Source organism: Geotrypetes seraphini, chromosome 2, assembly GCF_902459505.1.
Source record: "Geotrypetes seraphini chromosome 2, aGeoSer1.1, whole genome shotgun sequence".
Classification (NCBI taxonomy): domain Eukaryota; kingdom Metazoa; phylum Chordata; class Amphibia; order Gymnophiona; family Dermophiidae; genus Geotrypetes; species Geotrypetes seraphini.
The window spans coordinates 229,339,686-229,363,308 of NC_047085.1; the positions used below are offsets into that span (position 1 = coordinate 229,339,686).

The following is a 23,623-nucleotide window of genomic DNA, read 5'->3' on the forward strand; positions in this document are numbered from 1 at the left end:
TAAAACCACCCATACTGCACGTGTACTTTTGCTTTCCCACCTGATGATGACTTGAGGGACCTGCAGTTCTTAGTTGCTTGACCACCATCCAGTTTTAATGCAGTTTCTTTAGCAGAGACCATAAAGGTACAGAGACAGACAGGGCACTTAAATAAACACCCCCTCTCCCAGTTTAAATTCATGTCAACCTTTTTTTTTCCCCTTCTTTATTGGGAGAGAAAAGGATTACCCTCATCCAAGATGGCCGCAGGCTTGACGTGCTGAGAAACGCTCCTCAGAGTTTGCCTGACTTTGGAAGAAAATTTTCGTGGTAGTAGTTCTTACTTGAATCACTCAAATATATAGCATATTTTAAATTAAACTAATAAATTATTAATAAATATGGTGAAAAGTGTTCAGTGTCTAAGTGTTTTCTACAAATACGAACCGTTAGGGAAACAGATCAGGACCATCATTACACTTTTCTTCCAAGTCCCTTATAGTGATTTTTCTGCTATCTAGTTAATAGAATGATGACAAATAAGTAGTAAAAATCATTATCTTGTTTGATATTGATCATATCATATCTCGGCCCAATTGGCCTGATCCAGTAGGCAATATTTTTTGTTTTCATTGCAGTGTAGGTGATAAAGTGCTCTGTGAATTTAAAATCATGTCACTTCCCTCGCCAAAGATGGCTTCTTCAGGAGGAGTATAGGCTGGTAACTACAAATACAAAAAATTTGAATTAAAAACACGTCCAATTAATTATCCAAGAAAGATGCCGACAATAAATACCTCCCACTAGTTATTACTACTATTTTCATCTTCCTTACGATTCATTTTTCAAATGTATAGGTGAAACAGTCTGAAAGGGCCAAGGGAATTCAAACCAGTACCCCTAGGAATTAAATTTGTAGTTGTGATAAAGATTGTGATTGTAAAAACTTGCGCACTGGAGGAATCTCTACCGGCAATATTGAAGATCATCTGAGGAGGATGCGAAATGTCCCGTTGGCGTCGGCAGTTGGCCTGCTGAAGATGCCAGGAGTGGACGGGACCGCGGCAGACCTCCTTGGGCCAGACGCAAGAGCACCGCCCTCACAGCCTCGGACCACAAGCTCTCCATGGAGCGAGGAAACCCCGCAGGTTGGATTGTTCCCTCCTCTGGAGGCTAGTGTTGCAACATCGGAGAGCCTGGAAGTTGGGGCAACTCAGTAGGAGACTCACATTATGGGAGGCGGATGCGTCCAGAGAGAAAAGCGGCAAGAAGATTTTCACAACGATGAGCACTTTTTCACTAAACAGGAACAGATTCTTATAAGTAAGCCCGCTGAAGTGGCCCTGGAATCGCTATGGGATCTTGTGGCTAACTTTGGTAAAGCCATAAGTTCCCATTTTCAATATATAGAAGGGAAACTAATTGAACATTCTTTAAAAAAAAAAAAAAAAAAAATTCTTTATTCATTTTTAAATCTTACATCAAGTGTACAAACATTAAAACAATACAATTAAACACATCACTTGACAATCTTTTTATTTTATCTTAATACATAAAATTACCACCCTCCCCCATCACTCCCTGTATTATTTTCCCAATATGAATATTAATATATATAAAGCCTCCCCCTTCCTAACATTAAACGGTGTATATTTCAATAGAAAATGGTATTTATTCATTACAGTAAGAAGTTAATGGCTTCCAAATTTTATTAAAATTCTTATAATTCCTTTGTTGTATAGCTATTGTTCTTTCCATTTTATATATGTGACATAATGATTATCCCAGGACAAGCAGGCAGCATATTCTTAACGTATGGGTGACGTCACCGACGGAGCCCCGGTACGGACCTTTTTAACTAGAAAGTTCTAGTTGGCCGCACCGCGCATGCGCGAGTGCCTTCCCGCCCGACGGAGGAGTGCGTGGTCTCCAGTTTCTTCGTTTCCGCGGAGCGAAGAAGACGCATGTGGTTTCAACGGCCGTTGAACACTCCTTTTTTGCCTTCCCGCTCGCGTTATTTCTGATTTTTTTTCTACTTTTTCCCTTCGGGTTTCTGTTTTCTTTCTAATTGATAAAAAAAAAAAAAAAAAAACTTTCTTTTTTCCTTTATTTTTCAACCGGCCCCGGCGGGGCCTGTTGCCATCATACAAGCCTCCGGCTTTGATTTCGCGGAGGCCGTATTTCCCTTCATGCCCCCCCAGCCGGGTTTTAAGAAGTGCCAGCGGTGTGCACGCCCGATTTCCCTTTCGGACCCACACAACTGGTGCCTACAGTGCTTGGGTCCGGAACATCGGGCTGACACCTGCACCCGCTGCGCGACTCTCCAAAAACGCACACTTAAAAATAGACAAATCCAGCAGAATCTCCTCTTCGGCACCGGTTCTGCTATGGATCCGACCCCGACGTCGACGGCACCGCCGAAATCGGCACCGTCAACATCGACACCACCTGATCCTTCTGCGGGGTCGATAGCGCCAGGTAAGCCGGCTAAGAAGCCTTCCACTTCCCTCGAGCGCCCTCCAGCCACGGCGGTGACACCGATCCTTCCGACGTCCCGCAAGCGCTCCGCTCCGATAACGGTGAGTGCCTCTTCATCGGCCTCCTCATCGCCGGAGCGTAGAGCAGCACCTATGGTACCGAAGAAAAGTAAAACGGTACCGGTGCCCCCATTGGAGGACCGTATCTCGGCCATCCTCCAGACCAAATTGCAGGAGCAGCTACAGCACCAGCTTCAGGAACTGCTTCCAACCCTGCTGGCACCACTCCTTCCGGTACCGGTCCGGCCCGAGCCTCGCACCACTACGCCAGTGGCCACCCCCTCGGTACCGATGAACACTTCCATGCCGGTCTTATCGGCCCAGCCTACACTCCAGACCTGCGCGGCGGAGGACCCCTCCCGGCCCCAGGATCGACATCGATCGTCTCGGGACCGGGATCGGCACCACTCCTCCCGGGACAGAGATCGGCACCGGTCTTCATCTCCCGGCACCGTATCCATGAGATCTGGCAAGTCCCTTTCTAAAACCCGCCATACTGAACCGGCCATCAGGGACCCAGACTTATGGGAGCAATCCCCACTCGGTACCGAGGAGGATGCCTCTTCCACTGATGAGGAACCATCAATGGCTGAATCCACCTCCAAACCCGAGCAGTCCTCATTTACGAAATTCCTTCGGGAGATGTCTGCGGCTCTCTCCATCCCACTTGAGTCCGACTCCAAGAAGTCCCAGGCCTTTCTAGAAGCCTTGGACTTCGATCAACCCCCCAAGGAGTTTCTCAAACTTCCCGTCCATGATATTCTACGGGAGACGTTTTATAAAAATTTGGAGAATCCCCTTACTGTTCCAGGTGCCCCTAAGAAACTGGACAGTTTATACCGGGTCATCCCTATCCCAGGATTTGATAAACCCCAGTTGCCACATGAGAGCCTCCTGGTAGAATCCACTCTCAAAAAATCTCATGGTTCCAGTGTCTATGCTTCCACCCCTCCTGGCAGAGAGGGTAAAACAATGGACAAATTTGGAAAGCGCCTGTACCAGAATGCCATGCTGGCTAGCAGAGCCAACAATTACTCATTTCATTTTTCTTTTTACATGAAATATCTGGTACAACAACTTTCTGCTCTACAAAAGTATATTCCTGAACGCAAGGCTCCATTGTTTCAGCAACAAATTTCCACCCTCCTTCAGCTTAGGAAATTCATGGTACGCTCAATCTATGACTCTTTCGAGCTCTCCTCCCGAGCCTCTGCTCTGGCAGTGGCCATGCGACGCCTTGCCTGGCTGAGGGTATCTGACCTTGATGTGAACCACCAAGACCGCCTTGCCAACGCGCCCTGTCTTGGTGATGAACTTTTTGGGGAGTCTCTGGATACCACGACACAAAAACTTTCGGCTCATGAGACGAGATGGGACACCCTCATTAAGCCTAAAAAGAAGACTCCGCCAACACGACCATACAGACCTCAGTCCTCTTACCAACGTCGTTTTTCTGCTAGGCCACTTAATCCTCCTCAACAGCAATCTCGTCGGCCTCGCCAACAACAACAACAACACTCTCAGGCTCGCTCGCAATCTCACCAGACGGCCAAGCCTCTCCCTCAAACTAAGCCTCCTCAGCCCTTTTGACTCCTTTCTCCAGGGCATAGCCAGTCTCCAACCCTCGCTGCCTCTGCCTCAACCTATCGGGGGCCGCCTCACCATCTTTCTACGACGCTGGGAGGCCATCACATCAGACCTGTGGGTTCTAAACATCATCCGTCACGGATACTCACTAAGGTTCCAGACTCTTCCTGCAGACCTTCCTCCCGTAGAGTCTGCTTCTCACTCCTCCCAAACTCCACTCCTCCTCAGGGAGGTCCAATCCCTCCTCCTTCTCAATGCCATCGAAGAAGTTCCACCAGACCAAAGAGGTCAGGGATTTTACTCCCGCTACTTCTTGGTACCCAAGAAAACAGGGGATCTTCGTCCTATCCTCGACCTCAGGAACCTCAACAAGTGTTTGGTCAAGGAAAAGTTCAGGATGCTCTCCCTTGCCACACTTTATCCTCTTCTGTCTCAACACGACTGGCTATGTTCCCTGGACCTCAAGGAGGCCTACACTCACATCCCAATCCATCAGGCTTCACGTCGCTACCTCCGATTCCAGATACTGAATCACCACTATCAGTACAAAGTGCTACCCTTTGGTCTCGCATCATCACCCAGGGTGTTCACCAAGTGCCTGATTGTGGTAGCGGCCTGTCTCAGGTCCCACAACCTACAAGTGTTCCCCTACTTGGACGATTGGTTGGTGAAAGCAACAACCTCTCCACTTGTGCTGCAATCAACTCACCACACCATCTCTTTCCTCCATCTCTTGGGGTTCGAGATCAATTATCCCAAGTCGCATCTGCTTCCCACGCAGCGCCTTCAGTTCATCGGAGCACTTCTCGATACCAACGTCATGAGAGCGTTCCTTCCTGCCGACCGGCACTGGACACTGCTTCACCTCTGTCGACAGGTGCTCCTCCAACCATCCATCCCTGCTCGCCAGATGATGATTCTTCTGGGTCACATGGCCTCGACAGTCCATGTGGTTCCTCTGGCGCGACTCCATCTGAGGATACCGCAATGGACCCTCGCCAACCAATGGTCACAGACCAGGGATCCTCTTTCTCATCCCATCTCTGTGACATCGTCTCTTCAGCGATCTCTTCAATGGTGGTTGAACTCCTCAAATCTTTCCAGGGGCCTCCTTTTTCATCCACCCCCTCATTCCATGATCATCACCACAGATGCCTCCCCCTATGCATGGGGAGCTCACATAGGGGATCTACGCACCCAGGGACTCTGGACCCCTCAGGAGCGTCAACATCACATCAATTTCCTGGAACTCAGAGCCATGTTTTATGCTCTCAAGGCCTTCCAGCACCTTCTCTATCCTCAGGTTCTTCTCCTGTGCACGGACAACCAAGTCGCCATGTACTACATCAACAAGCAAGGCGGCACCGGATCTCGTCTCCTTTGTCAGGAGGCCCTCCGAATTTGGACCTGGGCCACAGCCCACAATCTTTATCTCAAAGCGGTCTATATCCAGGGCAAACAGAACTCCCTGGCCGACCAGCTCAGCCGCATCCTTCAACCTCACGAGTGGACCCTGGATCCTCCCACTCTCCACTCCATCTTTGCTCGCTGGGGCACTCCGCAGGTGGACCTCTTTGCAGCTCCTCACAACCATCAGCTGCCCCAGTTCTGTTCCAGACTCTTCTCTCCACATCGTCTGGCACCGGATGCATTCCTACTCGACTGGACGGATCGGTTCCTCTATGCCTTCCCTCCACTTCCTCTGATGTTGCGGACCCTGTTCAAACTCCGCAAGGACAGGGCCACCATGATTCTCATCGCCCCTCGGTGGCCCAGACAACACTGGTTCTCCCTCCTGCTTCAACTCAGCTCCAGGGAGCCCATTCCTCTTCCTGTATTTCCTTCTCTGCTTACGCAGCAACATCAGTCTCTGCTACATCCCAATCTGTCTTCCCTCCACCTGACAGCTTGGTTTCTCTCGGGCTGACCTCTCCAGAAAGCCTGTCTCAGCCTGTCCGTCGCATTTTGGATGCCTCCAGGAAACCCTCCACACTCCAATGTTACCATCAGAAATGGACCCGGTTCTCCTCTTGGTGCCTCCTGCATCATCACAATCCCACCTCATTAGCGGTGGAAACCGTACTGGACTATTTGCTCTCTCTGTCTAACGCTGGTCTCAAGTCTACCTCGATCAGAGTCCACCTCAGTGCCATCACTGCTTTTCACGAGCCTATCCTCGGAAAACCCCTCACGGCTCATCCTCTGGTTTCCCGGTTCATGAGAGGCCTCTTCAATATCAAACCACCTCTTCAGCCTCCCCCGGTCGTCTGGGACCTCAATGTGGTTTTGTCAGCCCTCATGAAACCTCCTTTTGAGCCTCTTGCTACTACCTCGCTCAAACTTCTCACATGGAAGGTGCTTTTCCTCATTGCCATCACCTCTGCCAGGAGGGTTAGTGAGCTACATGCACTGGTCGCCGATCCACCGTTCACTGTTTTTCACCATGACAAGGTGGTTCTGCGTACCCATCCTAAATTCCTTCCTAAGGTGGTTTCAGCCTTTCACCTCAACCAGTCCATCGTGCTACCTGTCTTCTTCCCAAAACCCCATTCTCATCCTGGGGAACAGGCTCTTCACACGCTGGATTGTAAGCGTGCCCTGGCGTACTACCTTGACCGTACCAGGGCTCACCGCTCCTCTCCTCAACTCTTTCTGACCTTCGATCCTAACCGTCTAGGTCACCCTGTGTCTAAATGAACGCTGTCCAATTGGCTTGCTGCCTGTATTGCGTTCTGTTATGCTCGGGCCGGCCTGTCACTGGAAGGAGCTGTCACGGCCCATAAAGTCAGGGCTATGGCTGCTTCTGTGGCTTTCCTCCGTTCCACGCCTATTGAGGAAATCTGCAAGGCGGCCACTTGGTCTTCAGTTCACACATTCACTACTCACTACTGTCTGGATACCTTCTCCAGACGGGATGGGCACTTTGGTCAATCTGTGTTACAAAATTTATTTTCCTAATGGCCAACCATCCCTCCTCCCTCTTTGTTAGCTTGGAGGTCACCCATACGTTAAGAATATGCTGCCTGCTTGTCCTGGGATAAAGCACAGTTACTTACCGTAACAGGTGTTATCCAGGGACAGCAGGCAGATATTCTTACGACCCACCCACCTCCCCGGGTTGGCTTCTTAGCTGGCTTATCCTAACTGGAGACCACGCACTCCTCCGTCGGGCGGGAAGGCACTCGCGCATGCGCGGTGCGGCCAACTAGAACTTTCTAGTTAAAAAGGTCCGTACCGGGGCTCCGTCGGTGACGTCACCCATATGTTAAGAATATCTGCCTGCTGTCCCTGGATAACACCTGTTACGGTAAGTAACTGTGCTGTTCCACCAGAAATTATAATTGAGTCTACTGTAGTTTTTCCAATTACTTGTGATATGCTGAATGGCATATAATGAGTTATCTTCAAAATTGGCAAGGAAAGATTTATTTTCCCAGCAAACCCTGTATTATGGAAATTCAAATAAAGCGGGAACTAATTGAACATTCAAAAGAGATAAAGGATTTAAAAATGGACATGATTCTTTCTAAATCTACTATGGAAAATTGAACAGGACTTAATATCCTTTAAACATATTTAAGAGACATTAATTAAAGATAATACAAATCTTAGGAGGAAAATTGAATCTTTAGAGAACAGTGCTCGTAGTAATAATTTAAGATTGATTAATTTCCCAGGGGTCGCTATGGTATCCCTTAGGGAAATGATAGATATTTACAGGAAATTCTGGGAATTTCGGAGGAATGTCTACCTCCATTCTCTCAGGTCTACTGTCTGCCTATTAGAAGTCAAATTCAACACCAAATGACTATTAATCAAGAAGTATTGGATGTATCAACTTTGCTTGAGACAACAGATAAAGAAATGGGAATTCCAGTTACATTAATATTATTGGTAGCTCCTCTACCAAATAAAGCATGGATTTTGAGATTATTCTTTAAGAACAGGCAGAAAGAATTTCTTGGTTTTAAAATTCAGATGTTTCCTGACTTATTCAGAAGTGCAGACGTGAGTTTCTTCTTCTTAAGCCAAGTGTCATAGCTTTAGGGGCTACATTCTATTTAAGACAGTGGTCTCAAACTCATACCCTTTGCAGGGCCACATTTTAGATTTGTAGGTACTTGGAGGGCCTCAGAAAAAAATAGTTAATGTCTTATTAAAGAAATGACAATTTTGCATGAGGTAAAACTCTTTAGAGTTTATAAATCTTTCCTTTTGGCTGTGTCTTAATAATTGTATATTGTATATATTGTAATTTATAGCTAAAGAGACATATGATCAAGAAACTGTTTTATTTCACTTTTGTGATTATGATAAACATACCGAGGGCCTCAAAATAGTACCTGGCGGGCCGCATGTGGCCATGAGTTTGAGACCACTGATTTAAGACATTCCTGTAAGTGTATTGTGTATCACCGTGTAATTAAGTGTGTTTTCTTTGAACCTTTTCAATTGACTACCTTTTTGTCACTATCTCGTTTGGAGAATAGTGACAAAAATCTTCAGCTCTTTAGATTGAATTAGGCATTAGCTCTCAGCTCTATAGCCTTTGATATACTTTGAATATTTACTTATGTTTCTCACTGCTTGTTAAATCTTGAGTAAAGTTAAACTTATGATTATGTTCTTTATTTTTTTCTTTTATTGTTAAAGTGGAAACTTTAATGGAATTTGTTCCCATGTTTAACTTCTTTCTGTACAAGTTATAATGCTTGATATTAATGTTTAATCATCATAAATAAATAAAGAAAAGGTTTACCTTGGTTTATATTTGAGTTGGTTTATATTACATTACATTAGAGATTCTATTCCACCATTGCCTTGCGGTTCAAGGCGGATTACAAAAGAATTACAAAAAAGGTTTTACATGAAGAAGATATCTGGTCATTTCTAGAGGAGATAAGGAGGAGATGAGGTTGCTTTGGGGACTCGGGAAACTATTGGGGAGTGGTATTGGGAATTGGGAAGGAGCTAGTGGTATTAAGTCGTTCGTTTGCAGGAATTTCTTGAAGAGTAGAGCCTTTATTTCTTTTCTGAATGTTTTGTAGTCTGGGGTCATAATTAGTAGATTGGAGATTTGGTTGTCGAGTTTTGCTGCTTGTGTGGCTAGGATATTCAAGTATATACTAGTGCTGTCCGATTTACAATTCAAATCGATTCACCGATTTGAATCTATTTGCTTTTAAAAAAAAAATTGGCCTCCTGATTCGGTGACCAACCCACCTCCCTAAAGCAGGAGCGGCAGTGCTGCCTCTTGCTGGCTGTCCCCTGCTGCTTTAGGGGGAGAGGGGGAAAGGATCAGTTGGGAAGGCCTGCATCCCCCTCCTCCTCCGAAGGCCTGCATGTTCGGCCAGCTTCCCCACTCTTACCTTAACATAATACGGCAGCCTGCAGGATCGCTGGTGCTATAGCAATTCTTGCAGCTACCGTCGTCCTCAGCGACATGTTCCCTCTGCCACGATCCTGCCCTTGACGTCAGAAGAGGGGTGGGACCATGGCAGAGGGAATGTGCCGCTGACGACAGCAGCTGCAAGGATCACTACAGCACCGGCGATATGGCAGGTTGCCATATTATGTTAAGGTAAGAGCGGGGAAGCTGGCCAAACATGCAGGCCTTCAGAGGAAGGAAGCATGCAGGCCTTCGGGGGGAGGGAAGCTGGGGAACATGCAGGCCTTCAGGAGTTGGGGGCAGGCCTTCTGGGGAGGGTGGCCCTAGTGTAGAAGTACATGGAGGGAGGGAAGAAGGGGTTCAAAGACGTGCATATAACGGGGGGGGGGGGGATAATGAGTCTAAAAACAATGGGTATAAAAACAGAGGAGAGAGGGTGGACAATAGAATTTAGGGAAGGAAGGAACAGAAGGGGAGAGAAGTTGGACACAAGGGATGGTGTGGAGGGGAGGTGGGGAATAGAGATACTGGATAGGAGGGTAGTTGGGAAGAGAAAGGGAGAGCTGGTGGACCCTGGGGTGGTGGGGAAGGAGGGAGAGATGCTGGATGAAGGGTAGTTGAGAAAAGGAGAGATCTGGGGATGGTGGGGTCCATCGCTGTAGCTGCGGGGATGGAGATGATAAAAAGGAAAGATGCCAGACCTCCAGGGAAGGGAAATGAAAGGGGAGGACAAGATGGATGGTTAGCAAGAAGAAAGAAGGAGACCCTGATCAGAAGACAACCTGAGCCTGGGACCAACATTATTTGAATAATGACCAGACAACAAAAGGTAGAAAAAATAATTTTATTTTCTGTTTTGAGATTACAATATATCAGATTTGAAATGTGTATCCTGCCAGAGCTGGTGTTAAGACCCCTGGAAGCGAGCTAGGATTTAACAGAGAGGAAAAGTATTTTTTTTGTTGTTGTTTATTTTGTTTACACCACAGCGTCAGTGTGGATAGGAGAGGGCAAAGGGAGTGAAGAGTCTAAAATAAACCCACCAGGAGTTTGAAAAAAACACTCAATTTGGCAGGAAAATCGAGGCAAATTTTTTTTTCCTGAATCGGGCAGCACTAGTATATACGGTAGTTTGATTTTCCTTGGTAGCACTCCTGGTGTGGGGAATAGAATGATTTGACCTGAGTCATCCACTTTAAGTATTTTAACTGGTAAAGTGCTGTTAATATCTCCATACAGGTGGACTACAAAGCAGATGAGTGGTTAATGAAGAATATGGACCCTCTGAATGATAATATTGCTACATTATTACACCAGTCCTCTGATAAATTTGTTTCTGAACTTTGGAAGGATGGTAAGGAATAATCTGTTCATGATTTTAAGAGCGTCCCTGGACTGACACTTGTCTCTAGACAAGCAGCAGCTAACTTTTTTTTTTTTTGCACTTATTTGGCTAGGGAAGGCAGGGATCCTTCTTTTTATCTGCCTCTGAAAGGTATGTGGCCAGTCAGTCCACAATTGAGTAGGAATCTTCCCTTCTTCCTCATTGATATTTGGCATAGTATGAGGTGCAAAAATTCTGTGGTAGTGTAGCAGATTTGATTGGATTTTGAAGATTTATGTAACTAAAAAAAATCTAAAACATATTTGATATTTAGCAGATTAAAAGTTTTCTCCTGTTTAGCTCTTACTAAATTAATCTCAAATGTCCAGAGAAACCAGTGCATGTTTTGGTTTTTTTTCCTATCTCCCAGGCACACCTTTACTCTAGCCCCCCCCCTTTCCTTTTATACCAGTGTCTCGCAAACTTTTCCAGCTGGCAGCACACTAAATCCAGTGCACCGGCTGGAAGGCACCCGGAAGTTGACCTGATGAAGTCACGCGCAGAGGCCCATCTGGCTGTGACCCCGCTGTTACAGGGATCCGGGAGGTGCGGGGAGAAGAGGAAATATGCCAGCCATGAGGAGAGTCATCGTGCCGGCTGACTTCTTACAGAACGTGCCTCTCACCACGAGAGGTACGTTCTGTAGGCAGGCAGCCAACATGGACAACTCTCCTCTTCGCCAGTGTGTCGCGGCACACCAGAAATCTCAGGAGGCACACTGGTGTGTCGCGGCACACAGTTTGCGATACACTGTTTTATACAGTGTGGGATTTTTTCAGTTTTGCATCTTTTCATTCTGTACTTCTTCTTAATCATAGATGTTTGGACAAAATTTTAAAAACTTACCATGCAGCTGACTCTGGGGGAAAAAAGCATAAAATGGTAACTCAGGTACAATGGCATGGTTTGGATACTCACATGATGTGGCTTGTTTAACACGTTCACATAAGCTTTGCGCACTGAACACTTAGTGCAATATGACCATTAGGGAAAATAAGTCAACCTGCTGTTTTCACCTAGTTTATTACTTAATATATTAGCCCAACTAAGGAAAGGTAACCTGCACATTATAAGGGATATATTATCTAGCACATGTAAAAAGCAGTTTTTTCTGTAGCTAGAATGGTGTTAGTGTCTGAAGTACTGAAAAAACAAACAAACCCCCAAACTGTTCTTCATGAAACATAGCAAGAATATAATCTCATAATCTTCACAAATTGACCTTACATGGATGATTATTGTTAAAACTAGAGCTGCAGGAAAATTAAAAAATTTAATTGCAATTCATTTCACAATTAAAATTTTTAATCATGATTAATCATAAAATTAAGATTCCCCACCCTTCCTATCTGCCCCTGGTCCAACATCTCTTGTTCCATTCCCTGTAAGTCACTTATACATGCAGTATGCAACAGTGTCTGCCATCTTCCTTTAAAATCATCTGCCCTATTTTTTCTGCCTTCTCCCCCCCTTCCATCTACATCTGCCCTTTCTCTTTCCCTGTAATAATTGACAGGAATGGAGCAGGCAGACAACTGCAATGGGGTTCCCCCGTGGTGAGACCTCCGTGCTGGGTGGCCTAGGAATGGATAAAAATCTGTAGGAACCAGCATCAAGGCAGCTGCAGTTCAGTGACTAGAAGCTGCATCACCAAAATCACACAACCTTGAGCATCTGTACTTGCTGGCTTCCATCTTCTCCAAAGCAGGAAATTTTATGTGTGAAGGAACATTCAGGCCTTGAACATGCACACATGCTCAAGGCCCTGCTCTAGGCCGACTGTGCAATGCTGGTGATGCAGCTCTGTGGAGCAAGGTGAAACCAAAGCTTCAAGGGAATGAGGAGGGGTAGCCTGTGGCTGGCTCTACTGGACCCAGAAACAAGCAGTTACATCAAAATTTGATGTAACTTCCTGTTGAGTCCAGAAGAGCCAGCCTTCTGCCTGCTGTGTTAAATGCAATTAAATATATTAGTGGGTGTTAAAAATGTAAAGCGTTGATCACATTAACCCACAGGTGTCAAAGTCGGTCCTCGAGGGCCAGAATCCAGTCGGGTTTTCAGGATTTCCCCAATGAATATGCATGAGATCTGTGTGCATGCACTGCTTTCAATGCATATTCATTGGGGAAATCCAGAAAACCCGACTGGATTCCGGCCCTCGAGGAGGGACTTTGACACCCCTGCATTAACCTATTAAATCCACAGCCCTAGTTAAAACAAACACATGGCTAGATTTCAGTTTGTAGCCCTGTTAATACTGCACTTGCATCCCATTTTGCATGATTTTTTTTTATTCAAGGTGAGGAGGGTGACATGCTTAGGTCTGTTCTTTTGATTTGCTTTTCAGTTTTAGTGGTTTGCACAGCCTTTTAAGTGAAAAGTGAAAGATTTATAAAACTGATGACGCTACTGGAGTGTTTAATGCATAGAACTTTATACCAGCAAATCTCTTCACTGTGAAATTAAGGAGGCCAAAATTTTCTAATTTTGTTCAGCTGTTGTGACATTTGAAAGCATATTTCACAGGGTGGCTAGCTTGAAATATTGCTCATATCGGAGCACTATTTTGGCAAAGGTAGCATTCAAGCAATTTAAAAACTCAGCTACATACAATGACATACTGAAGATGAAATCTTTCTAAAATTACATTGTTTTTTTCTACATATCCTAATGACACTTGCTAGTTTTGTACTGCATGACCATCCATGGTGCAAAGCAGAACAATTTCTAGAAGTTTCTGGCTACCAATCCAAGAAAGAATACTATTTAAATTCCTCTGCATGTTATTTAAAACTCTAAACGGAGACAGCCCATCCTACCTGAACAACCACCTCATCCAAGCATCCTCAACCAGACATAGAAAAACGCACTCCCCATTCACACACCCCCGATCAAAGAAGTAAAACGGACAGAATTATATGATGGCCTCCTAGCCACTCAAGCCGCAAAACTAGATAACCAGATCTCCAACCTTCTGATAACCACCCCAGACTACAAGATATTCAGAAAAGAAATAAAAACTATATTCTTCAAGAAATTCCTGAATCAGTCCTAACTTCACTTACTCCGTCATTCCTCCCTCCCTCCACACTGAAACTACCTGACCTTCTCTGTACAACCTGAGAAATGACAAATGATCTTCCTTTGTTACCCTCTATTCATAAATATCTACCTACTCTTCTTCACTTTTCACCACTTGAGATCTGACAAATGACCTTACTGTTTACAACTCTAGAAATGACAATTGTTCTTCCATTGTAACCCCCATTAATAAATCTTTTGTAATCCGCCATAAAAACTGCATGGTAATGGCGGAATAGAAATCTGTACATTGTCTGCATCTATGAGACAAACATGGTTTTTTCTATTGCATAGAGCATTTTGGACCCCAGTTAGATTACAGAAGTTGAATAGTTCAAAGTCTAATAGATGCTGGCATTGTAATCTTGAAATAGGGTCTTTAGATCATATTTTGTATTATCCCAGGACAAGCAGGCAGCATATTCTTGACTGATGGGTGACGGCACCGACGGAGCCCCGGTACGGACAATTTTAGAGTGATTGCACTCTAAGAACTTGGAAAGTTCTAGTAGGCCGCACCGCGCACGCGCGAGTGCCCTCCCGCCCGACAGAGGCGTGCGGTCCCCAGTTTCTTAGTTTCCGCAGAGCTAAGAAGACACGTTTCGAGTTTTTTGTAATCGCCCTTCCCGCTCGCGTAAACCCCTTTTGGAAATAAAGTTTTCTTTATTTCTCTTCTTTTCTTTCGCTTCGCCCCGGCAGGGCCTGTTGCCATCATCGAGGCCTTGGCCTTCGATTTGGCAGAAGCCGTTTTCACTTTCATGCCCCCTCAACCCGGGTTTAAAAAGTGCCAGCGGTGCGCTCGACCAATTTCACTGACAGACCCGCACAACTGGTGTCTGCAGTATCTTGGTCCTGACCATCGAGCGTCCACCTGCACCCGCTGTGCGACTTTAAAGAAGAGAACTCTAAAAAATCGCCAGATCCAACAGCGGTTGTTATTAGGCGCCGAGATGTCTGATTCCGCAGCACCGGCACCGACATCGGCACCATCTCAGTCGGTACCTACTTCGTCGACACCGCGCAATACCGCGCCGGCGTCGCACCCTACAGGTAAGCCGGCTAAGAAGCCTTCCCCGTTGGAGCGTCCTCCGGTCTCAGTAGCAGCGAGTCCAGTCCTGCCGACCTCGAGGCGTCCACGGAAGCGCTCCGCTCCTATTGAGGTGAGCCCCTCGACATCGGGGTCCTCATCCTCGGAGCGTAGAGCGGCACCACAGGTACCGCAGAAGAAAAAAGCGGTATCGATGCCTTCGCTGGACGAGCGGATTGCTGCTGTCCTGCAAGTGCAACTTAAGAAGCAGTTGCAACAACTCCTTCCCGCACTTTGACACCGAGCCTTCCAGTCCTGGTCCGGTCTGAGCCACCGGTACCGACAGTGGAGCGCCCTCTTTTATCGGCATCCACTTTGTCGGTACCGGGTCACACTACCTCCTCGACTTCGATGCCAATCTTAGCACCGGAACCGAGAGCTCAACACCAGGCGGTGCAGACCTCGGTACCAACACAGCAGGTCACGTCTCCTGGTACCGTATCTATGAGGTCGGGTAAGTCGGCGCGCAAAACCCGACACCTGGAACCCTCCACGCCGGAGTCTCGAGATCGTGGCTCTCAGATTCGGGACCCTGATTTGTGGGGTGATTCTGAAGAGCCCTTTCTGTCTGAAGGTGAATGTTCCTCTGATGAAGAGGATCAACTTGTTGTTGATCCCTCTTCTAAACATGATTCCACATCTTTTACTTCTTTCTTAAAAGAGATGTGTGAATCTTTCTATTCCCTTGGAGGCTGAGTCGAAGAAATCCAAGGCATTCCTTGATGCTCTGGACTTTGACCAGCCTCCAAGGGAATTTCTCAAACTCCCTCTCCATGACATCTTACGAGAGACTTTCTATAAAAATTTAGAGACTCCCCTGACTGTACCAGGAGCTCCTCGTAAATTGGACTCCTTATACAAGGTTATCCCTATTCCTGGTTTTGACAAACCTCAGCTCCCGCATGAGTCTCTTTTGGTAGAATCCACCCTTAAGAAATCAGCGGGAGCTAGTGTGTATGCCTCAGTCCCTCCTGGCAGAGAAGGAAAAGCCATGGACAAATTTGGCAAACGTTTATATCAGAATGCCATGTTAGCCAATAGGTCAGGGAACTACGCTTTTCATTTTATTTAAAGCACCTCATTCAAAACATGGCTGCTTTTGAAAAGTACCTCCCTGACCGCAAGAAATCTGCATTTCATGCCTGTTCTTCCTCCCATCTCCAGTTACGCAAGTTCCTAGTTCGGTCAATTTATGACACTTTTGAATTGACTTCTAGGGCCACGGCTATGTCTGTTGTCATGCGTCGGTTGGCATGGCTCAGAGTCTCAGAGCTCGATGTAAATCCTCAGGACCGCCTAGCAAATGCTCCCTGCTTGGGTGATGAGCTCTTCGGAGAGTCCATGGATTCCACTACACAAAAGCTGTCTGCCCATGAGACTCGGTGGGATACTCTCCTGAAGACTAAGAAAAAGACTCCACCTGCTCGGCCTTTTCACCAACAATCTGCATACCAACGCCGCTATGCTGCCCGTCCCTTGCCACCGGCTACTCAACAGCCTAGACGTCAGCAACAGCGACAACCACCTCGGCCAGCCCAGCAGCAACAGGTGAAGCCTCCTCCACCACAAAAGTCTACCCAACCCTTTTGACGTGGTTCTCCAAAGCATAGCCAGTATTCCACCATCTGCCAATCTCCCTCGACCCATAGGAGAACGTCTGTCTTGTTTCACCAGCCGTTGGGAGAACATCACATCGGATCAGTGGGTCCTCAACATCATCCGCCACGGCTACTCTCTCAACTTTCAGACACGTCCTGCACAAAGTCTGCCAAGAGAGTCTGCTTTGAACACCTCTCAGTCTTCTCTCCTTCTTCAGGAGGTTCAATCCCTCCTCCTCCTGAACGCCATAGAGGAAGTTCCTCTAGATCAGAAGGGGCAGGGATTCTACTCCCGTTATTTTCTGGTCCCTAAAAAAACAGGGGATCTCAGACCCATCCTAGATCTTCGCGATCTCAACAAATGCTTGGTCAAGGAGAAATTCAAGATGCTTTCTCTGGCAACTCTTTATCCTCTTCTTCATCAAAGCGACTGGCTATGCTCCCTCGATCTCAAAGAAGCATACACTCACATTCCGGTCAATCTGGCCTCCAGGCAGTACCTCCGCTTCATGATCAATCATTGTCATTACCAATACAAGGTGCTACCCTTCGGTCTTGCCTCCTCTCCAAGAGTGTTCACCAAATGTCTGATTGTGGTGGCCGCCTTTCTACGCTCTCACCACCTTCAAGTCTTTCCTTATCTGGACGATTGGTTAATCAAGGCCAATTCATCTCAAACAGTGCTCCTGGCCACCAACCAAACCATCCTGTTTCTACAGCTCCTGGGGTTCGAGATCAATCTACCCAAATCTCATCTCATTCCCACTCAGAGACTTCAATTCATTGGAGCGGTGCTGGACACAGTCCTCATGAGAGCATTCCTGCCGTCCAACCGTCTTCAAACGCTTCATTCTCTATGTCAGCAGGTGCTTCCACAACGTTCCATCTCTGCCAAGCAAATGATGATACTCTTGGGTCACATGGCCTCCACAGTTCATGTCACACCCCTCGCACGTCTTCACCTGCGCACTCCTCAATGGACCCTAGCTACCCAGTGGTCCCAAGCGACGGATCCTTGCTCACGACACATATCTGTGACATCATCTCTTCGTCAGTCTCTAAAATGGTGGTTTATATACTTAAATCTCTCCAGAGGTCTTCTGTTTCATCTACCTCCTCATCAACTTGTCATCACCACCGACGCCTCCCCTTATGCTTGGGGAGCTCATTTGAACGAATTCCAAACTCAAGGACTTTGGACAGCCCAGGAAATGAAACATCACATCAATTTCCTGGAACTCAGAGCGATGTTTTATGCCCTCAAGGCCTTCCAACATCTTCTCTTTCCTCAGGTCCTCCTGCTGTGCACAGACAATCAAGTTGCGATGTACTACATCAACAAGCATGGTGGGACAGGCTCTCGCCTCTTGTGCCAGGAAGCCCAGAAGATTTGGGCTTGGGCCACAGATCACCAACTATTCCTGAAAGCTATCTACATTCAGGGAGAACAGAATTCCTTAGCGGACAAGCTCAGCAGAATTCTCCAGCCTCACAAGTGGACACTCGATCCTTTAACTCTACAGTCCATCTTCGCTCAGTGGGGCACTCCTCAGACAGACCTCTTTGCAGCTCTTCACAATCACCAGCTGCCCCTATTCTGCTCCAGACTCTACTCCCCTCACCGTCTGGCAGCGGATGCATTTCTTCTCAATTGGTCCAATCTGTTCCTGTACGCTTTCCCTCCTCTGCCTCTCATGTTACGAACCTTGTTCAAGCTCAAGAGGGAACGAGCCACCATGATTCTGATTGCTCCACGGTGGCCCAGGCAACATTGGTTCTCCCTTCTACTTCAACTCAGTTCCAGGGAGCCTTTCCTTCTTCCACTGTTTCCTTCTCTGCTTACGCAACATCAGGAGACCCTTTTGCATCCCAACCTTCCGTCTCTGCACCTGACAGCTTGGTTTCTCTCGGGCTGACTTCTCATGATACTCTTGTCTCAGCCCATTCGTTCCATTCTGGATGCCTCCAGGAAACCGGCCACTCTGCAATGTTACCATCAGAAGTGGACACGGTTTTCTTCCTGGTGTCTTCTTCATCATCATGATCCCACTTCCCTTGCAGTGGAGACCTTATTGGATTATCTTCTTTCTTTGTCTGACTCTGGCCTCAAGTCTACTTCCATCAGAGTCCACCTCAGTGCTATTGCTGCTTTTCATGAGCCAGTTCATGGAAAACTTCTCTCGGCTCATCCCTTGGTGTCCAGATTCATGCGGGGTCTTTTCAATGTGAAACTACCTCTCAAAGCCCCTCCGGTAATCTGGGATCACAATGTGGTTCTTTCCGCCTTAATGAAGCCTCCTTTTGAACCTTTGGCTACCGCTCCTTTCAAGTTTCTCACTTGGAAGGTACTTTTCCTTATTGCTCTTACCTCTGCCAGGAGGGTCAGTGAGCTACATGCACTAGTTGCTGATCCACCTTTTACAGTCTTTCATCATGACAAGGTGGTTCTGCGTACACATCCAAAGTTTCTCCCTAAGGTTGTCTCGGAATTCCATCTCAACCAATCCATTGTTCTGCCTGTCTTCTTTCTGAAACCTCACTCTCATTCTGGAGAACAAGCTCTGCATACTTTGGACTGTAAGCGGGCTCTAGCTTACTATTTAGAGCGTACTAAGCCCCACAGATCAGCTCCCCAACTCTTTCTGTCCTTTGATCCGAATAAATTGGGACGTCCTGTTTCTAAACGTACGTTGTCTAATTGGCTGGCAGCGTGCATTTCTTTCTGTTATGCTCAGACCGGACTGACACTGGAAGGTTCTGTCACGGCCCATAGAGTTCGAGCTATGGCAGCATCTGTGGCTTTCCTCCGCTCCACGCCTATTGAGGAAATCTGCAAGGCTGCTTCTTGTTCCTCAGTTCATACTTTTACATCTCATTATTGTCTGGATGCTTTCTCCAGACGGGATGGACACTTCGGCCAATCTGTTTTGCAAAATTTGTTTTCCTAATGGCCAACCTTCCCACCATCCCTCTTTTTGTTAGCTTGGAGGTCACCCATCAGTCAAGAATATGCTGCCTGCTTGTCCTGGGATAAAGCACAGTTACTTACCGTAACAGGTGTTATCCAGGGACAGCAGGCAGATATTCTTGCGTCCCACCCACCTCCCCGGGTTGGCTTCTTAGCTGGCTTATCCTAACTGGGGACCGCGCGCCTCTGTCGGGCGGGAGGGCACTCGCGCGTGCGCGGTGCGGCCTACTAGAACTTTCCAAGTTCTTAGAGTGCAATCACTCTAAAATTGTCCGTACCGGGGCTCCGTCGGTGCCGTCACCCATCAGTCAAGAATATCTGCCTGCTGTCCCTGGATAACACCTGTTACGGTAAGTAACTGTGCTTTATTGTCCCTATATCTTAGCCTTTTGGAATTCCATCTGGGATCAAGTAAATTGTTTACTGGAAAATCATGTAGCACTATCTTATGATATGGTATTATTTGGAACAGCTATGAGGAAAAAGAGTCAGATATCATCATTTAACAATAAATTTTTATTAATCATGACTGGAGTCGCTATTCAACATATCACCAACAATTGGAAGGATTGCAGTAGACTTAATTTCAACTTTTGGTGGAACTCGTTATGTCACATGTTCAAAATGGAAAGATCATTAGCTGTACAAAATGGAAATTATAAGACCTTTATTAAAATATGGGGGCCATTGACATCTTTTTGTGATTATATTGAAATATACACCACAAATAATTGAGAGGGGGAAGGGTTCTTATTATATTGTGTATATTAATAATAATAATGGGGAGGGGGGGGGTTGTGGGTTTATATATATACAGTTGTTTTTCTTGATGGATTTACAAGTGATGTTTTCAAGACTATGTATGGTTCTATTTTGTTCACTTGTTGAAAGATTAAAAATGAATAAAGATAAAAAAAAAAAAAGTAATCTGTAATGTAATATAATGTAGACCTTTGTATACATGTAGTAGGATTTCCTTCTCTGTAGCTGTTTTGTTAGCCCAGCCCTGGTTTCAGCAAGTAGCATGGCTTTTCTTGCCAGAAGGCATGGGTATATTACCCTTTTTAGTTCCTTGGTCATTTTTACCAGCCTTGCTTGAAGATAACCTCTTTATAGATTAGATACATTCCTGTGAATTTTCAGCAGGAAAGTGTTGGACTAGCCTACAGTTTCTCATAAGCTTTTTTTTTTTTCCTTTTAAGAGATTTTTCATCTTGATTTTACATCTTTATTTCTATACTCTGGGAACCAGTGGTTTTATAGAAGATGATAGGTTAAAATGGAGAAAGAAAATCATTGAACAAAAGCAAGAACTCAATAAATCTTGGAAGATCTATTATGGAATCAAAATAAATAGCTCTAAAGAACAAAATAAAGCTCTATTTAAACTATGTCACTATTTAGAATATGTCACATGGAAATAATAGACCAAATGTGGATGATCTTGTGAAGTTTTTCAATGAAAAATTTTTGAGTATAAACCTTTTTTGGAAATGTAAAACATGATCTTTATTCTGATTTAGACAATGAAAAATTTAAAGATATCCCAGCTGATAGGACCTGTTGCAATTTTGAAACTGTAAATGATGATCAGGTTAAGAAGCTATGTGATGAGCTTGGACAAAAAAAGATGCATTTTGGATCCTTTTCCTTCCTATATTTTTTGTAATATTCTCAATCAAGCAGTAATTTGATTAAAATTTTTTATAAATTGCATCCTGGATAATGGTTATTTTTCCGGTAGCATGAGACAAATTGCTCTAATGCCATGCTGAAAAATGTGGATTTAGACCCAGCCATTCCATCTCATTACAGGCCTATCGCTACCATCCCTCTGTTAACAAAGATGATAGACCATTATTTCTAGACAACTTTTTAGTTTAGATAAGTTATCAATACTTTTACCATTTAGCATGGCTTTAGATCTAATTTTAGTACAGAAACTGTTACTGTCTCTAATTTCCAAGATCCAAGGTTTACTATCAAACAATCATTTTGCTATTCTGTTGCAGTTTGATCTTTCTGCAGCTTTTGATGATGATAATCATGAAACATTAATACAGCTACTTTCAGATATAGGTTTAGATCAAAAAGTATTGAGCTGGTTTGTTGGATTTCTAACTTTGCTTTCATAAGAAGTGAATATGGAAGGTAAAACCTCGGCAATGTGGAAGCCTGTTTGTGGCATTCCACAGGGCTCTCCTTTTTAATATCATATGATCACCTTAAAGAAATCTGTCAACTGCTTTTGAGACAATATTCACATATGCTGATGACATCTTCAACTTATTAGAAATAGACCCAATGCTGATTAACTTTGAATCAAATATTAACTTTTGTATTTCCAGATTACAAACCTGGGCTACATCTGTTCAAATGAAGCTCAACGCGGCAAAAACAAAATTGTGGTTTGGCCCGAAAATTGATTTTTTTTACCACCTTCAATAACTTTGAGTTCTGGAGATCTTTTGAAGATCTAGGGTATTGGGTATTTTGTTGAACTCTTCCCTTTTCTTTCAACGTCGGGTGAATCATTTAAAAAAAATGTTTCTTTAGTCTTCGAATGTTATGGAGGGTGTGTTAGCTTTTCTCTAAACTACATTTTGCTGTATTGGTTCAAGCCATTATTTTGGCTCAGTTAGATTATTGCAACTCTATATTTGCTTGAGTAAAGGAAATATCAACTGATTACAATTGATTTAGAATACGGCAGCCAAATTGAGTTTTGGAAAAATGAAATTTAATCGTAAGAACATAAGAATTGCCGCTGTTGGGTCAGACCCAGCAGTCCACTCATGCGGCGACCCTTAGGTCAAAGACCAATGTTCTGTTTGAGTCTAGCCTTACCTGCGTGCATTCTGGTTCAGCAGGAACTTATCTAACCTTTTCTTGAATCCCTGGAGGGTGCTTTTCCCTATAACAGCCTATGGAAGAGCTTTCCAGATTTCTACCATACTCTGGGTGAAGAAGAACTTCCTTATGTTTTATGGAATCTATCCCCCTTTAACGTTAGAGAGTGCCCTCTCGTTCTCTCCACCTTGGAGAGGATGAACAATCCCTCTTTCTCTACTAAGTCTATTCCCTTCAATATCTTGAATGTTTTGATCATGTCCCCTCTGTCTCTTCTTTTCAAGAGAGATGGCCCAGTTTCTCTAGCCTCTCATTGTACGACAACTCCTCCAGTCCCTTAACCATTTTTGTCACTCTTCTCTGGACCCTTTCGAGGAGTCCTTTCATGTACGGCGACCAGTGTTGGATGCAGTATTCCAGGTGTGGGCACACCATGGCCCATTACAGCGGCATGATAACCTTCTCTGGACTGTAAGCCTGCTTTGGCTTTCTACCTAGAACGCACCAAACCTCACAGATCTGCTCCTCAACTTTTCATCTTCTTCGATCCGAACAAGTTGGGACGCCCCGTTTCCAAGCACACCATCTCCAACTGGATGGTGGCTTGCATCTCATTCTGCTATGCCCAGGCTGGATTGCCCCTTGACAGAAAAATCACAGCCCACAAGGTCAGAGCAATGGCAGCTTCTGTAGCCTTCCTCAGATCTAACACCGATTGAGGAAATTTGTAAAGCTGCCACTTGGTCCTCGGTTCATACCTTCACCTCTCACTATTGTCTGGATACCTTCTCCAGATGGGATGGACAGTTTGGCCAAACAGTACTACAAAATTTATTCTCCTAAGTTGCCAACTCTCCCACCATCCCATTCTGGTTAGCTTTGAGGTCACCCATTAGTAAGAATACCTGCCTGCTTGTCCTGGGATAAAGCAGTGTTACTTACCGTAACAGTTGTTATCCAGGGACAGCAGGCAGCTATTCTCACGTCCCACCCACCTCCCCTGGGTTGGCTTCTCTGCTAGCTAGCTGAACTGAGGAGATACGTCCGGTGCATCGGGCAGGAAGGCACTCGCGCATGCGCGGTGCGGACGATTCAAAACTTCGAGTTTTCTTTAAAGAAGCATCCGCATCGGGGCTCCGTTGGATCACGTCACCCATTAGTG

The 23,623-nt window shown here is 45.5% G+C and overlaps 1 protein-coding gene across 2 annotated transcripts in view; it reads left to right on the forward strand.

Moving 5' to 3' along the window:
- The window catches only part of MYH9 (myosin heavy chain 9), an 807,001-nt gene that overhangs the window by 340,454 nt on the left and 442,924 nt on the right, over window positions 1-23,623 (forward strand). For both annotated transcript variants that reach the window (XM_033935132.1, XM_033935133.1), the window contains exon 15: window positions 10,733-10,847. In XM_033935132.1, the coding sequence (XP_033791023.1) occupies window positions 10,733-10,847 (115 nt within the window). The remainder of the gene's footprint in view (window positions 1-10,732; window positions 10,848-23,623) is intronic.